This window comes from Mytilus galloprovincialis, chromosome 8, assembly GCF_965363235.1.
Source record: "Mytilus galloprovincialis chromosome 8, xbMytGall1.hap1.1, whole genome shotgun sequence".
NCBI classification, from domain to species: Eukaryota; Metazoa; Mollusca; class Bivalvia; order Mytilida; family Mytilidae; genus Mytilus; species Mytilus galloprovincialis.
In genome coordinates, this window is record NC_134845.1 from 42,610,911 (window position 1) to 42,630,228 (window position 19,318).

The window sequence follows — 19,318 nt, forward strand, 5'->3', positions numbered from 1 at the left end:
ATAAGTACAGAGCTACATCATATGTATCAAAGAAACACAAAAAAGGTAAATTGACAAGAGTACAAACATTATTATAGAACAATAATACAATATCAAAGTGTATCAGTACAGAGTCACGTCAATGGAAATCACCAAAAAAAAAAAAACCATACTTAACATTAAAAGTAATATTCATAAAGACAAATACAAGAATACTATAAAACGTTATTAAGATGATATGCAACGTCAGTACCCAGAATCTATACTTCAAGACCATCGTGTATTATTTGTGAAATTAATACGGAATATTTATCAACAAGGTCTTGGAAATCTCCGATGAACTCAATTTAAGAAAAATGGACTAGACGTTCATTGACATAACCCTAGTTTATCACTATCAGACACGGGTGACGTTTAACATAGTCTGAGTAGGAGCTGCAAGCTCTTGAATTCCGAATAAGTTGGGAAATGTATGCCATATGCAGGTGAAGATGGTATAGTGCTACTGAGGTAAGGGGGATTGATAAATTCATATGGTATTTAGGAAGAAACTTTATCTCTTTTCACATACATAACTACACGTCTTCGATTCAGAGGTAGGGTAGTCATGCCACAGTAAACCTGTTGCACAGACATCGATACCGAGATTTCTAGGCTGGTTTCCACCATTTGGTTGTCCAGCCTCCCAGTTAGTGTACCCAAATGGTGTTCCGTCATCGTAAGTCCAAACACCAGGTACAGCATAGTTACTTCCTTGCACACATACATACGCCGTATCAGGTAAACCAGCTGAAAAGGTAAAATCTATTTATTATCTCACTTTTTAAATAATTAGAAAAACGTAAAATAGTTCAATTTAAAACATCAGAATTATCTAGACTAATTTACTGACAAACATAAACAATGCCTAGTTTAACTCAATGGGTAACAGCAGAAATACCTCGATTAATTCAATGGGTAACATCAGAAATACCTAGATTAATTCAGTAACAATAATAAAAAATATCTAACTTAATTCTATGACAAACATCAGAAATATCTATATTAGTTCAATACAAACATCAGGAATATCTAAATTAGTTCAAGACAAACATCACAAATACCTGTATTAATTTAATTACAACGATCAGATATATCTAAATTAAGGTAGATAGGGTGTCTTCCTCCATTTTGGATTTTGAAATACTAGAAAACAAGGTCTAGATTTTTGATAAAATGTGCAAATTTTGAGATTAGTAGGTATATCATGTGTAAGATTTTTCATTATAATATAGAAAATGCCATGTTTTATCATATTTAGGGTTGTATTTTACCAAAAAACAAATACTTTTGTTTGATTCGATTTTTTCCAACTTTGCCAAATAAGGGGAGACAACTCAAATGCAAGGGCAGATAATTCAGATAGTGTTACTTTTACAATAGCATGTGTTAGGAATTTACCCATTTTATTATGTAGCAAGAAAACGAGTCCGGTGACCCCATTTTTTCTTCTTCTTATCTGAAAGAATATCATTGGAGCTATCTTCTCATATTTTATCTCAAAATTCTATGGTGTAGTTTACGTTTATGACCGAAAGTTGGGTTTTCCATGCATAATCTATACAAAATCTGACAATTTTGCACAACCTGTAGTGTGAAAATAAGTCCGGTGACCCATTCTTTTTATTAATGTTCTTAAACAAGCAGGATATAAAGTACATTTTGGCAAATTATTAAGAAATTCTATGGATTATAATTTAGACTCCCATCTACCTTAATTTAAATAACAAAAATCAGAATTGCCTAGCTCAATTCAATTAGTAACAGAGAAGTACCTAGATTCTTTCAATGGCAATTATAAGAATTAACCAGATTATTATAAAAACATTCTTGTCTCATATTATCAAGAACTTGTTTACCGATACATGTGAGATGTTAAATAAGCTAAAAACAGGTTAACTCCACCAATTACAACAAATGCAAAAGCCTGTACCAAGTCAGGAGTATGACAGTTGTTTTCCGTTCGTTTGATTTATAGGTTTTGTCATTTGAAAAAGGACTTTTCGTTTCAAAAGTTCATCGAAGTTCGGTATTTTTGTTACTTTTTACCCAGAGCGTGTTCCATATAGGCTTGTTTCTCAGCTGAGTCTACACGAATCAGTTCAGACCCTTTGGCATTGCACTGGCTAACGATATCCATAGCTGGATCTTGCATGTTCATGTGTGTTCCATCTTCAATTCTGTAGCACAGATCTAATGGTCTGTACACTAGTAGCACGATTTCAGTCTGAAACGGTCATTTTGGTCTGATCGTATCTTAATTGACTGGATTTACCGCTAGAGGAAAACGTCAAGATTTGTCAGATCGTTCAGTCTCCATTCGGATCGATAGTCTCATTAGGTAAATTAGTCCCGTTAAGGCATGTCAAGATATTTAAGACTGTATCTTCTAGCGAGCTGTTTAGATCCGTTAAGACCGTGTCAGACCAAAACAGACCATGGATACAAACTGACGTCAAGATGTTGTCAGACCGTGTCCAGTCGTGTTCAGATTTTAATAATTTGGACACAAAACGAGTGAAACTTTCCCATTATTTATCAGGGGTTGCTCCCCTTTCAAGAATAAAATAAAACTGTGAAAGAAGACGATTTTTTTAACTGAAAGTCTACCACGTCCCCTTAATCATGTTATTTAAATAAAACAAATATTCAATTTTAATTCTAACTTCTTCCTATTTAATTATTTAACACTGTTTTATAATTATATAAATAAAAAAAGTAGCTCAAAGTCATACTGCTGCACAAATCGCCGCGAATTGACTAAAAAAAATCAACAGATTGCCGAAATAATATTTGATTATTGAATATAAGCACCTGAACCTTTGTATTTAATGGTTTACAAGTGATTGCAATACGTTTTATATGCAATTACAGACTGCCGTACGTGGTGAAGAATTTGTCATTCATTTTTACACCCTTATTTAATAATAACGGATGTCGGCCGTGAACACTTGAAAACGTGATCTTAATATGTTAAATTAAATTTAAGATGTAACTATTTTTAAATATTGTAATTGAATGCATTATCATTTATCTTTTATGTTACCTATATAAATTGCATTTGAGTAAATTTGAGGCAGGGAAAAAAATATATAGATATAACTCTGTCTTTTATCGTTTTCTGTTTATTGTCATGACATTGTCCGTTAACTTTATTTTTGCCAGACTCATGCGTTTGACTTTCCATCTTTATTTTTTAATGTGTCTATAATTCGAGAGCCTTTTGTAAAAAAAAACTACATACCAGAAGCCTTCGTTAAAAAATAAAGTTTGAATATTATAGCAGAAAAAGGCTTATAAATTCATTCAAATTTATATTTGAAATAGGATAAATAATCAAGAAAATGTTTATAAATACGTCAGACACTGTACTTAAAGTACATTTAAAGACCAGGTTACATATATATTACATGCATACAGCATAATAAAGCTGGTTTAATTTGAATGACTATCCATTAGGGACATTTTTCGACGATAATTAATCAAATCTGACAAGTTTAATTAAAAACGGAAAATAATTCTTCGCCCGTAAACGATTTAACGTTACCGTACCCTCTTTATTTTTGTTGCATTCATGTCGCATGTGTGTCGGCAGTGTCAGCGCTTCTAATAGCTAACTTATTTTACATAAAATCGTTGACATGGTAGAAGGAAACTATAGTACAATATAAGCTGAGCTGGAAATTGCAATTGGTGAGTAGAAATGAATATTTTAATACATGTCTATCAGAATAATCATTGATCATGGATCATCACCCAAGAATTTGAAGGAAAAATGTTCACATTTGTTAAATTTGTGCATACAGGTATGAATCGACGTTCCAATACTCCACACTCTTGGATAGTAGCCTGTTCAAAGGCAAAGTAAGAATTTGGGCTTGTTAAAAAATTGTTCCTGTGATTGGACCCCCCCCCCCTTTTCATGTTTTTTGGAAGATCAATGCATGATTTAAAAAGTTACATATAAACTAGTATGGTTTAAACCTCCTTTCAAAAATGGCGGGATCCACCCCTGTTTATTGCCTAACATGCATTGACATGTGGGGTATTCACAATGGTATGGTTGTGCGGGATGGCCTATACAACAGTTACAAGACCTAAACCCCTGATCGAGTAATCCTATATATTGTATGTTAATGTATTGATAACTGTCACGTCCTAAATTTGCATGAAATATTTGTCACTTTTTTTTATTAACCAATAACCAACCAATCTTCACATGTTACGATGTAGTCCGAGACAAGCTTGTCTGGCAAAACAGCCGTTTGGACGTCAGAGTAATCTCGACTAGTTACGACGATGATATACCTATTTATATAGCCACTGGTGGGTGATGTACAATAATTATAATTTGTCACATATGTGTTATGAATACCTTCAACATGTTCAAGGCTTGGGTTTATATATATGCAATAACCTCAAAATTGCCCGGGACAAAAAAAAGAGTATATTGATATTGTGCCCTGACATGCCTGATTCCAAATGATGAGACGACATTGCGTCCTTAACAACAATTTTTAACACTTTTCATCTTTTGTGATAAGAAATTTAAGATTTTACCGGGTATGATTCATTATTTTGTTATAAATGATTTGTTATGCTCTAAATTTTGTAGAACTTAAATATATGTTATAACATTTAGAAAAAGAAATTATGTTGAAATTTTTATTTTTATCTTTTGTATATTAATTATTATTCACTGTCATGACTAAATAAAAATTAGATCCCACGCATGCGCGGCATAGTTACTGTAAATAAGTGCCGGACACGTTATCATCAGTATGTTGATGGATTATAAAGAAGAAGAAGAATCTTATAAATACTATTTGCTTTGTCACCATGTCACGTTGGTAGTAATATTCAACAAATTATATTTTAAAATAAAAAAGTATTATAAATTGATCACAACAAGTATAGTGCTATACAATGCTATAGCCTCTATTAGACAGTAACCCTTCAATGAAGTATACACCTAAGAAAACATTGATGTAGAAAGAGAGAACATTTTGTTTTAGAAATAGAACCTCAAAAAAGGGTTTTATTCTTCTTCTCATAAGGGACTTATCAATTAAATTGTATAAGTCATAAATTCATTTCTTTACATCATTAAACTTTGTTGTCAAGCAAATTATGATTGCTAGTTTTTCTTGTAGATAAATTATACAAGTTTATATATAATAAATACTTTATTCTTACTGTATGTTTTTTTTTGTAGATAAGATATCACATTGGTTTGAGCATGATTCCCAGCCAGATTATGAAGCGGCATATATCATGTATATCAATGTATATATAGGAAATATATAGTGTCACTAAGTTACTCTCATATGGTACCTCATTTGTACCTGTAGCTATAAATTGTGAAATGGTGGATTCATTCATAATTTTGTGTTACTTATTGGTTTGGAAATAACGTTGATAGAGCTAACAGCATTATGTCATGATGTACAGTTGATGGGATGATCTGATTGGACAAAAAGAGAATTGTGAATTGAACAAATAGCAAACTTACAATTCATAGAAAAAATGTAGGAAATACAATGTACTACATTACTTGGTGACAGAGCATACCTTTGATATATATATATATATATATATATTTGAAATAAGTAATATTAACAATTTGAAATAAAGAGAATTTAAAGTTTTCTAGGAATATTAGTAGTGCATCATATCTTAATTCCATGATTATCTTGGATAGTTATATCATTAAGAATAGAAAATTGGAATAATGGAAATTTCTAGTTTCAGTGAATATCAATCATTGTCAATACTAAACGTGCAGCATCATGATCATACATCATCTGATTCACCTTGGACAATTATTCATTTGAAATAAGAATTTGGATATAATAAGAGTTTCTATGCTGCCATTGCTATTGTTGGCTACATGTACCACCAGGGAGTGTTAAACCTCCTTTACTTTCCATGAGGGTCTGTCACAGTCCATCACTATTGGTTAGTGTCATATATATGCATGATGATGGAAGTTTTTACCAACCTAGACAAGCTTTAGTTTACAGCCCTGGCATGGTTGTTGGTTAGAGTCGAATGACAGCTTGCTGTATAGTTATAATAGTCTGAATGTATCTACATGTATTTTAATAATCTTCTAAATTACTGTTCATTCTGAAACTGGCATTTTATAATAGTAGTCAAACATATTAAACAATACATGTACTTCAAAGTATCATTTTATTTTGTCTCGCCTTACACAAAAGTCATGAAAGTTGGTTGTATACAAGAAATTTGTATTACAGTCTTGGGGTGATGATGTAAGCTATTTTATAGAGCTTTACATTTTAAAAGCTAAAAGAGCTGGATGTTTCTTGTCTTGTATTCAGATGCTAGTAGGTAATTAATATGTTATGATGTTTCAGTTTGCCATTATATGTACATTGCACCTGACCCCATTTTCATGGTTCAATGACTGCATGTAAAATATACTGTTACTTAATCAATGAAATGCTCTTTTATACTGTATATTTTATATATGTAATTGGATACATTTTATTGTATATGAGTATCTTGAAAGATCTACTTGTCTATCAGGTTGGGTTGACCTGACCTTGACCTTCATGGATAATTTAAGTGATTAAGGTTATTTCAGTTTGATACAATGTTAACATGGTTAGGTTTGTTTCTCAGTTTATACTTCCTAATCATGCTAATAAAATTGACACTGGAAATGGGGAATGTGCCAAAAAAGACAACAACCCAACTTCAGAGCAGACAATAGCCGAAGGTCATCAATGTTTCTCATAAGCTATAAGCTACATTGTACATGTATAGGATCACTACTTTTGGCATAATTATGGAATAAATGTAAGTTGTACATGTTTGACATTTTTGAATGGCTTATTTCATCTGACAATGACACCATTTTCATGGTTTTTATGTTTAGTCTTTTTCTCTGTTTCTATGGTTACTATTAACGTTTAACCATAAATTTGGGGTATGGAAGAACTGTGAAATTCAAAAATTCATGAAATTCATGAAATTATCTGTCCTATATCTGTCTGGCATGGTTATTTTGACTGGACTTCATTTTAATGGATTATTGATAATGTAAAGTTTATGTGATACTTATAGTCAAGTAAAATCTTCTTATTTCAGAATTTCAATAAAAAGATCATGAATAAGTCCACATTTAAAAGAATGTCTGTTTCCCATCCCAGGGGGGCTTATTTTTTACCTGGGTGTGGGGAGGGGAAACAAACAATTTTTATTTTGGCCTAAGGAGATATGGTGAGACGACTATCAACCATTTAAACCATGTAGACCAAGTGATTTACTTGTTAGTCACTATATAATAGGTCACTGCACACCCTTCAACAATGACCAAAAACTAAAACTTTATAATGAGCACCCTATAAAAGGTTCAGCCTGTAATGAGGCATCTGACACAGTTAATGTAAAATATTCAGACGAAAAACCCAACAGTGATGACAATTTGATTTATTATACCATACCCTCCCCCCCTCCCTTGAAGTTAAATGTCTAATCCCTTGGTGTACTAATATGAATAGTATTTTACTGGAAATGTTTCGGAAAATAGATATTGATGCTAACGTAAATATTTTATCCAATAAAAAGACAGGAAATAAGTCGGTGAACCAAAAAGTTCAAATCTAATTGAAAATTAAAGTGCCCATGAACTCACTGATCATGCACGAGTGATTCTATTCATAAAAAGTGTCCGTGTAACAATTAAGAAGAGTCCGTGTATCATCGAAAAAGAGTCTGTGTAACACCCCTTAATGTACTGTTTTTCTATAGCTCTGCAAAGGGGGGGGGGGGGGGGGGTCAAAGTCGTTCAAAGGTCACTGTACGGCCTTTAACAATGAGCAAAATCCATACAGCATTCTAGTACGGCATACGTTTTACCTCAGCGAACTCACTGTCTTGGTGATGTATCAATCATTTGCTTCAGGTCGATCCATTTCGCATCTCGTCATGAATATGCGTGATATATTTGCCACTGGACATTAAGGGAGCAATCAATTTATCAGTTTCATTTAGTGATGCATGCTAATTATATATAGTTCTCAAATGATAATTGTCTAAAACTGTTTCCATTTTTGTGTATTTTATTTTTTAGCGTAAATTTTAGAATTTCTTTCCGAATCTTTCTCTTTGCATTTATTTGTTTGTAAACATTTAATAAAGTAGTCCATGTCAGGGGTTAGATTGTATACAGCCAATCTAGGACCAGGGCAGTAGAACAGAAAACAGTCTCCATTGTATACATACATATGCATTTATGTTGAAGCGTAAAACAACGACATGTAGTTGAGCTCGTTTTGGTGAAACAATTACTGTCATATATCTGGTAAAGTTGTCATAAAAGCAAAAACGGACGAAAAAGTTGGCAACAATTTATAATAAGACTAAACTTATTTTGGCCGTTTCGTTTCTTCTAAAGTGTTAAATTCAAGTTGACAACCATGCGACTGGCTTACTTGGAGATTCAGGTGACCTTTTTCGTTTTTTAGAAATTTCAATCAAAGTTCGTATATCCCTTCAACGATTTATTCAATTTTTTTTAACGTATAGATAGCGCGAAACTCTCACTACACCATGCATAGACTATTTTTTTTTTCGACCAAATGCGGCTGCTTATTTATACAACCGAACAACCAAACGTCCGCACCCAATTTTAGCAAAGATATACTGTCGAACGGGAGATGTCAATATTTCTATACCCAATCAATCATTTGGTTTTGAAAACAATTTTAAAGGTATACATTAATACGACATCAACCCAACGACACATATCAATCAAAACATTAAGAGTCAACACACAGATTTTTGTTATAGAAGAAACCTATACAGAATAAAAAGCCTAAACCGCAACATGACTAAATAATACGGGAGCAGTGATTTTTTTTAGACAAAAATGCAAGTGTTCCGTAGAAATATTTCACGTACCATTTTTTTTTATTTCGATCGTTGTAAATTATAGCAGGTGTGATATAAATCAGTAGATTCAGGCCAAAACTATAATATGGAAATATAATATGAAAATTAAGCCTGCTTTGTACTAGACCGACACACTGAGATGGATTTTTAACGTGTAAGTTCACAAGCTAACAGTTCGAAAGAAAGAAAAAAAACTCTTTGTTTGACCCGTTTGGGATTCGGACTAAAGTCCTCTCGCTGTTGAGGTGAACTTATTCTCACGAGACCAACCAGGAGAGAGGTCGCATAGTCATACCATGGAAGTATTATATTGACGTCAATATAATACTTCCATGGTCATACCAAAAACTCGAGCATAATAAACAATACAGTTTAACAGAATTATCACCGTTACTAATGCGATTTTAAAGTCATGATCTTATCTAAATTAGATACCGTTATGTGATGTTGGTATCTACACGTATGAATAGAGATGGCCGACATCAGAGTAGATTGAGAGGACCATCGCTCTCTGCAAATTGAAAACTCTTCCTCAATGATGTTAGTGGTCCCACTGTAGCGAGCTGTTGCAAGGCTAAGTTTCTATCCTTATTAAATCTTCTCTCATTATTCAGTGGTTACCGTATTTCAAGTTTACTTTTAATCTTATTGTCGAACGACTATTTGAAGTGCTTCCTATTATATTTAAAACTTGTGTTCTCGTTATGAACACGAATGAAATATTTGCCACTGGAGGTGACTGAGGCAAACAACAATGAATCACCATCACTAAAATATAAGTATTTGTTCTCACAAAATACTTTGTAATTAATTAGAAGAATGATGACAATTTCTCATCTATTCACGTTTTGATCGAGCCGCTTCAACCTCAAATCTTGCTGCATTGTTTTACATTTAGGCTACTAGTATTAAATACTATTGTATTCATTGAAGTTTACATGCGTAGTTTTTTTTATTCAAAAGAATAAATTAATATTTATAAATAAATTGGACTGAACAAACAACACTAATTATTTCGCATTTGCATGTAACGCAGTTTAGAAAAATAAAAGATTGGATTTTTTTTAGATTAGCACACATGCAACGCATCCCCACTTAGGAGTCCTCCAAAAAGGTAAAATTTACCTGTAAGGGAACATGTATGTCTGGTGTATGTATATCACTCGTTCCATCTACAATATACGGAAATGACACGACCGGGTATTGTAAAGCTTTGAGGGACTTTTAATGTCAAATTCATATCCCTGGGCGAAGAAATTACCAAGTTTGGAAAACACCGTGTGTACACTGACTTATAAAAGTGTTTATGTCTTTCATGCTGTCTAGTCTGAGAATAAAAGTTTGAGCAGTTTTTGAAGGTAAAAAATAAAGGTTTAATATTATTGCAAAAGTCTGTGAATAATTGAAAATAGGACGTTCCGGAAAACACAAGTCGCTATATTAAATGCTTGTAAATCTCTGTTACATGTGGTGCGCTTCTATTTAAATACCTTTCTGTTAATTAAGAAAGTGTAAAAACAGTTATTGAAATCCGGCTGAAAAAAGGGAAAACCAATAGTGACTATCTAACTAATTTTTCAAATATCGAATACACAAATAAATCTCCAACCATCCACGCTTACAATTTGTTTTTACTGACAGGTGTCTGCTGGCATTCGATTGGATATCAGTTTTATGTAGGCGTAACAATTCATCCCATTTATCCAATCAGCTGTCTTGTGTGCGATCTCATACGGTTCACATGGTCTAGTTTTTTATAATGGTAGCGATAAAAATTATTCGTGCAGAATATACATACACTATAAAACAAAAATATCCTGTCCAAAAATGACTTACGAGACACCATATTAACCAAATAACTATTTAAAAAATTAGACAGCATACATGTAAAATATTATCATTCATAACAATTACTATTTAAAAGGGAAATATTATACTATTAGTATCATGGTCCCAGCATTTTAACAAATTTATCAAAACAGATCGTTGTTGCAATGGTGTGACTAGGACTTTACGGTGCGTCTAAAAATAACCTAGGCCGCCTCGGTGCACTATAAGCTCTCGAAACTGCACTAAGACCATGATGGAACACTATAGCGAACTTTCTATACTAATGAAATGTCCATGTGTGGAAAAAAGATCTTACTATACACTGTACGGACATTTAGACTTATTCACTAGCTGTGATATACAGTAGAAGATTTAGCAAGGATAGCAAGGATACAAAAATTACGATATTAATAACGCTAAAAATTAAAAGGAAAGTGTACGCTATGTCGCCCGGAATCCGACACTGACCTAGCAAATTACGACATAATTAAACCATTAGCAACTTTGTAAAAAAATATATAGAAAAAATGTCTTTTCTTTTCCTTAAACTGGGAATATTATGATAATCAGCTGAGGGTAAAACAAACATTTTTTTTCTCAGAGTCAAAAACAAATTATTTTTTTTCCAAAACTCGAAACAAACTTTTTTTTCCAAAAAAAAAACATAGCCCCCCCCCCTTTCCACCCCCAGAAAATCAAATGGTTGCTGCCTAAAGCTACCGTTTAATCTATCTTTGAATTCAATTAAAAACAAGTTCACATTTTTTTTTAACCCTAATGTAACCGTATGTTAAAGCGTTGTCATCCGTATCAATAAATTGTTTATTAAAATTGAAGTGCATGAGTATTATTAACGTCTGGGATGAGTGTGAGATTTCTCTGTTGATGGGAATAAACAAAATTTAGCTGAATTTGTATTATTCAAATTAATGAAAAGGCAAGCTAGTGTGTGTTTAAAATGATATTGTTGGAATGGATTTATAACATTAAAAATGTGTGTAACCGATTTTAGGTTGACTTGGACTGCGAATTTGAAAATAATTTATTTGTGAAATCACATTCTTTAAGATGACATATTTTGTAAGTACGTTAACCTTTTATTCTAATTATAGTATCTTTGAAATGCATTTTATAGCTGACTATGCGGTATGTGCTTTGCTCATTGTTGACGGCCGTACGGTGACATATAGTTGTTAATGTCTGTGTAATATTGGTCTCTTGTGGACAGTTGTCTCATTCGCAATCATACCACATCTTCTCTTGTATATTTATATAGCTGTTACTTACAACTGTCATGTGTACATGTTCCAGGCTCGTGCCGCTGAAAGAGGTCCCTTTTCAAGTTTGAAAATAGGTGAATAGGTCGGGAAAACTATCAGAAATATATATATGATAAAAAAAACAGTAAAGTTCCCACTACTTTTTTGGTAAACTTTCTTGCTATTCCCGAATGTGTTTTTGTGATTTATGCAATTTTATTCATGGACTAGCTAGCATAAAGAATTACATGTACTTTAAATGTATAAAATAAATTTTTTCTACAATGATATATAATTAGGAATGGAAATTAAAAGCCTAATTCAAAAACATAAAAAGGATTTTTTATTTGTATCTTTAAATATCCTCGAAAATAACCGCGTTTGAAAGCTTCTATAATTTACACGTATATCGAAATGTGTTCATACCAATTGTCCCGCTTAATACCGAACCCGCGTAACCTTAAAAATTAAGACATTACACAATCAAAACATTACAATTTTGTTTATTACAGATATATTTTATCATATCCACGGTTGAATGCACAATATCCCCACCAAGAGAACCGTCTACGGTTAGAGGTGGGACGACAGCCTAGATGTCGTGTGCAAAAATAATAATCACTTGGTACGGTTTCAGCTTGCGTATTGTAATTTTAAATAGTATAGATCGATTCGTGTTTTAAAATCAAACAAACGCTACTGCTTGCACTGATGATCAAAAATTACTTTTATATATATATATATAAAAACAATGTATTTGTTACATGTTATTGGTATTAAATTGTATATTTTGAAGATCATATTCCGTAATGTTATGCCCTGAATTCTATTCGATGTCTATAAAGCAAATAAAATCTATTTGTACTCGTAACAAGAAGGAGAAAAGATTGGGCTGCCTCTCTTCAATTTTGTCCAGTTACCAAAGTAAAATCAAAATTAAATTCTCCGACAATGCACATGTTGATATATTGTATATGTCATTCCAACACTTACACTTGTTCTTTTATTTGTGTGGCAAATTTAATGACCATTTTAATTCAAAGCTTGGATTTGCATCCTTCATTCTCTAGTACGTTTGAATTTCTACATACATCCAGTCAGTAATTAAAGTTGTGTGTTAAACGTCAATACGAAAGCAAACAATCCATAGTAAAAAAAGATATTTAGAGGGCACATATGTATCTTTCGTCTGACAGCACGTATACACCACAGTTATCGTAAATTATATTATATTTTAAGACAAAAAAGAGAAAAGAACTGATAAGTGCGGGTAATCCAAGCGCCTTGCCTCCTTCATGTTTCGATATCTTAAAAATTAATTATTCTTTTATCTATTATAACACGTGAAAACTACACCGGTGAGTTCCATACATGTCATAAACTTACAGCTGGTCCTGAACATGCATGAAGTATTTGCCACTGGACTTTAAACAACAATCAATCACACTACAACTTATAGTATATATAGTTGTGAAATACAAAATGTATATTATAATGATACATTTAGATGAATAAATAGAATACAAATACACACTACTTTATATAACTGACACAATTTAAAGGAATACTCTCTAAACTATATAGAGAAGCGAAACGTTTCTTTTGAATACTTAACAAACTTCCTAACAGTACATGTTTTTTTAATGGTTTTACATGCGGCGCTCAAATATTTTGCATGGTCTTTTGGTATATGATATTGTAAGAACCTTTAACGTTTAATAGATTCACATTCGTTACTTTGCTCAATATAAAAAAAAACAACATAAGCATTAATTTATATTAAAAACTGAAGGTCCGACATCACTAATACGTGTTCATTCATTCTTTATTAAAGTTTAGACTTTTTTATCAAGAATGATGATGAGAGTAATTGTAAAATATAATATGCATGTACTTTCTTACGTTATGGATCATTGATTTTGTTACCTGTTGACCCGGTTGATTACTAGCACGTGCCATTGAACTCGACCGTTTTAACTAAAACAGATTTTATTTCAAATCAACGCCATATATATATATATATATATATATATATATATATATATATATATATATATATATATATATATATACAAAGTATATACAAAGTACTATATACATATTATATGGATACGAAAATAAATATTATAAGGATATATTGTTTGAATGAAAATTTTTATACGGTGATATTTTAACACCGTCCCGACAGAGACTGAATGCAGTATATGATCAGGTTTCGGGATCCGGGAAGTCTTTTTTCGAATTTCCGAATGTCGGGAATATTTTTTTCCAACTTTAATAGAGTAACTCGCACGAAAAAAAAAATAAACATACCAAAAAAGCAACAGCTTCAACGGTAAACTAGGACATATATCAACAGAAAACGAATTAAAGAAACTGTCATGCATAAAACAAAAATATGCATGACTGTGTTAATTTGCCTCCGCTGCATTTCTGTGGATTGTCTCATTGGCAATCATACCACATCTCCTTAACTTTTTTAGGTTACGTTTAGGATTTTCCGTTACTAATCTTCAAATACAAAAAAACATTTTTACCGGTGTTCACAACATTTCAAGGTTAAATTTATGGCATACATTCTGGTGTGTATACAATTAACGTACGTCCTTGCATTTAACTATCAATATATATTTATATAAACTAACATTTATTAAAAAATAAACAACATATATATATATAGAAGAATAATTTATTAGTTTTTAACAAAACAAGAAAAGAAATAAAGAATTAACACAAGATTTAATTTTTTTTTTTTAATTAATCAAAATATACTTCAAATTCTAATAATAAAATACATATATACATGTATTAATCTAAAATGCATTATCGAGTAGAAGGGGCGCAACTCGTGGTATCAAACCGGTATACTGAACGGATCAAAACAGGGTCTGAAAATTTTGAACGTTCTTTTGTATCCATGGTCTGTTTTGGTCTGACACGGTCTTAACGGGTCTAAACAACCCGCTAGACGATTCAGTCTTTTCCGTCTTGACACGCCTTAACGAACTGATTTACCTGATGAGGCTATCGATCTGAACGGCGACTTAACTATCTGAAATATCTTGACGATTTTTTCTAGCGGTAAATCCAGTCAATCAAGATGTGATCAGACCAAAATGACCGTTTCAGACTGAAATCGTGCTACTAGTGGTAGTATAAAAAGTTTGACGGACACCTTCCAGTTACTAAAAATATGATAATTGTAAATATTTTAAAGAGTTACTTATCTATCTTCTTACTATATTCTATATCTATTTTCTATATCAGATACAAACACAAATAATTTATCACATGGTTGCGTTCTTAATATTAATTATTCTCCATAAATGTGATATCATTAAACATTTGCAATAAAATCACTACCTGAGAGGACAACCAATTTTATGCCCTGTTCGAAAGGAATGGCCGTGTTAATGATAATGTATAGTAACACTATATTCAGTTTAGAGATTTCACTAATCATAAACTTTCAACACGATGACCATGCAAAGATTGTGCAATTATGAAAAACTAAAACTCTAAGCTTATAAATGAAAATATTTGTTGGTTAAAAGAAGGATCAGAGAGTGTTTGTGAACAATCCATTAACAGCGATGAACTTGGCACGTGTCTTCCACGTACAGAACACAATCTAACTGGAAAATGAAGCAGATTCATGGTTTAAAAAATCTCGTTTGATTTGTTTGAACTTTTGATTTTGCCATTTGAATAGTGACTTTCCATTTTGAATTTTCTTCGGTGTTCAGGTTTTTTGTGATTTTACTTTTTTCAGTTCCAACTGTTTACACAAACTTAAACATGGAAAATTAATAGATCTTCTAAAAGAAGCATTTCAAAGTAAAATTGAAAGAACTGTTAAAGAAAAGTCTGATAGCCTTATTTTAAATGTTAAAATTGCCAATAACAGGCTGTGTGCCGTCCACTTCGTGGCAAAACTCCTAAATTTAAGTTTTGCATCTGTAGAAAATAAGCTTTTGATTTTGACATTTGATTAGGGACTTTCCTTTTTGGTTTTTGCTCAGAGTTAAGTATTTTTATGATTTTGCTTTCGGTACCCACTGTTTAAACAAACTTAAACATGAAAAATTAAGAGGTCTTCTAAAAACATAGCATTTCAAGGTAAAAGTTGCAATAAATTGTTGAACAAAATGTCTGACAGTCCTATAAAATATTAAAAATACTAATCACAGGCTTTGTGCTGTCTATCCCACACCTCGTTTAATTCAACTATTTGACTATAGATTAATCTACACAAGCTATTTTGCAAGAAAAACCAGAATAAGCCTTCTGATTTGTTAAGATTTCGGCAAATCTAAATCATAAAGTCAAGTAAGTCATCGCAACCTACTTATAATAGGAAGTCATTATACTTTCCTATATGTGCCTTTTAAATGAAGTTATATGATACTGTTTTTTTAGCATTCAAAAACTAAATTTCACTATCAAACTACAGGTAGTCAAAGTGTATCTGGATATAAATCTTAAAGCTACTAAACCATGATATGGATGATGTTTCCAGAATGAATAAGAGGCCAATGCTGCAGAAAAATTGAAAATTGAAATAAAAATACCCCATTAAGAATAGATAATAATAGCATGTTAAATACAAAGTAAGGAGAATATAATGATCATTTTTCTCTAAGAAACCGATTTTTCTTTTTGTACGCTATGACATTGAAGTTCAAAAAAAGCAAAAAAGTCATCCAAAAGTACTTATCAAAAGTTGCTGCATATTGCCGGTAGAGCGGCAATAATCTATGTCCATAGAGAATGAAGTTATCTGCACAAAAATGCATTTTTAATCGAGTACGCCGTAAAATTTACATTTGAGACGACGCCTGTCATTTTTCTAGTCAATGTTGGTGTCAACAGTCCGTACCGAGACTTTCCGTATATCTCCATTTAGAAAGCATCTTGCTTAAACCAGACAATTACCGCACTGATAGATAATAATTTCCAGATGACAGAAAGACACAAGTAAACCCGGAACCTTACTTTATTAAAAGATATAAATATCTGAATTTCTGGAAGACACAGCCACGTTGTTTTCGTTGTAAGTCTCAAAGATAACTCTGATGGATAATAGACTTTTTTTTAAATATTTGAGAGAAACAAAATACCTTGAATTTTCCACGGTTGACGAATAACGAATTATATATTTTGTCCTAATATCGGGAAAAACAATGAGAAAACTGAAGTATCAAGGATTGTACAGTACAAGGGTGTTTCATAGCGTCTCTAGATAAGATAATTTAATGACAAAGCAATGATTTATACATTCAAATCACAATGTTTGCACATTGACCTTCAAATTCATTAGACTGAACAAACAAATTGTACAACATTATGAACTCTCCAATATTCATTTAATTTGAAAATGGGAATAGTATTCAACATAGATTGAAGTTTTAACATAATTCATTAAATTTAAAATATTATGTAAAATAGCTTTGATGGAAAGTACTTACAATCAACGATTTGATAAACCTCCCATCCCATTTCTATTCCAGTCGGGGACTTATAATGAAATGTCTTAGAATGAAGAATACACTGTTCATTTACATTTTTGTAAAATAATGTAAGACACGTGTCTGTCCGGAGACATAACATTAAACATTGTAATAAAGCAATGTTAAATGCTACACCTACGTTATCCTCGACTTGGTAGGTGTTTTTCAGACTTTCGATATTTATTCCACCTAGATATTCCATCTCTTGTTCAAAGGATGAAATAATAGGTATAGCGTGATTTAATTTGTATATACTTTGTAGTTAGGTTTAAACCAATAATTAGTATATATACCACAAGATCAACAAGATTCAAGTATTTCCGATGGGAAAAGTCATGTGTTTTCTTTTTAATCAATCAAATATATTGTATTTAGTATCCGAAAACCATATTTGTGACATTGCAAGCCACCCTAAGTTCAAGTTTTGTTTGCACATTGATTTTTCTTATTTGTATTTTATTTAAACTTTTCAAACAATGTTCATTAGAATATACAATAAAGGAGAAATAGAAAAGAACAGCAACAATTTAAGTACAAATGATATTGGGAATTCAATTTACCAATAAAAAAAATGTATTGATATTTACATGTACTTTTATGATCATTTATATCGTAATAAATTTCTTAATCACTAACTACTTAAAAAAAAGATTTTTGTTTCTTTCAAACACTTATTAAAGTAAAATAAAAAAAACAAATTTTAGCAATCATTTAGGTTTAATTTCGTCATAAGATAAACAACATCACTTGTAAATCAATAAATGAGTTTACTAGTATTTAATTCATTAAAATAATAAGAATGTGAAGCAACACGAATGAAAGTTATGAAGAATGATGACGATCCATATCAACACAAACAACCCATACTGTTTGACAGCCAGAAAAAAAGGACAAACAATGATTACTAATGTTAAAAAAGTGAAAAAAATAACCATTGCCGAAAAAAGAAAATGTTGCTTTTAACAAAAGAAAACGAAAACCGAAAAGACAAATACCTGTACCAAAAAATACAAAAATGGATATATAATGACGGCAAATAAAACATAAATGTTTCACCTAATCACAACAGTAAATTAAACCAAAACCAAATTGTGTCCGTAAATATTTCCGAGACACGACCTTAAATTTAACTTACAATCAAGAGCTTTTGGTTAGTTTTGTTTCATTCATATGCTCAAACTAAAAAAAAAAGTTAAATTCTATTGAAATTCCATATGAGAGGATCTATATATACTTATAAAAGCGTTTCAAAATTTTATATTTTTTTCCAGAAATTTAAAATTTATTCGGTGCTTTATGATTCTTTTGAAGGCATTTTGTATAAATCATTGAAATTTGCATCTAAAGATAAAAAAGAAGATGTGATATGATTGTCAATGAGACTACTCTCCACAAGAGACATCGTTTTCCAAAATCAACAAATTTTTATCCAAAAGATAATTTTTTTATGATAGATACATGTATTCCGCTGACGTTTATTACTTGAAGACTAATTTAGAATTAAATCAAAATAGTGTTTAATTTTAAAGTACATGCATTTGGATGAGATGTTAAAAGTTTAAGATTCAAAGATTTGAAAATATTTTGCCGTGTTGGGAAACAAAATCAGAGAAAATGGCGCAATTCATTTTTATCTAAATACTGTGCAATTAACATAATTTGCTTTCAGATGAAATAAATGTAATGTAATTTACCTTCAAAATACATTTTCCATAATTGTAACGTATTTAAAAATCAAAATCGTTTGTGATAAAAGAGAAGAGAAGAATACCGAAGGAA

General features: G+C 31.4%; 1 protein-coding gene and 1 long non-coding RNA gene across 2 annotated transcripts; one reads left to right on the plus strand and one right to left on the minus strand.

Annotated features, from left to right (window-relative positions):
• Positions 1-205: 205 nt before the first annotated feature.
• Positions 206-2,218, minus strand: LOC143041982 (type-2 ice-structuring protein-like). Its single transcript, XM_076214175.1, has 2 exons — positions 2,068-2,218; positions 206-768 (listed from the first exon to the last, which is right to left on the minus strand). Exons 1-2 carry the CDS (start codon positions 2,177-2,179, stop codon positions 533-535), a joined length of 348 nt encoding a protein of 115 aa, XP_076070290.1. The 5' UTR covers positions 2,180-2,218; the 3' UTR covers positions 206-532.
• An 866-nt stretch (positions 2,219-3,084) lies between these two features.
• LOC143041983 (uncharacterized) lies at positions 3,085-6,205 on the plus strand. The gene is made up of 2 exons (XR_012967851.1): positions 3,085-3,711; positions 5,234-6,205. It is a non-coding gene; the product is annotated as an uncharacterized LOC143041983 (long non-coding RNA).
• The last annotated feature ends 13,113 nt before the right edge of the window (positions 6,206-19,318 follow it).

Coding starts and splice junctions, on each gene's coding strand:
- LOC143041982 (XM_076214175.1), bottom strand. CDS start 2,179: ATGAACATGCAAGATCCAGCTATGGATATCGTTAGCCAGTGCAATGCC. Junction 769..2,067: donor CTATATGGAACACGCTCTGG/GTAAAAAGTAAC, acceptor TTACCTTTTCAG/CTGGTTTACCTGATACGGCG.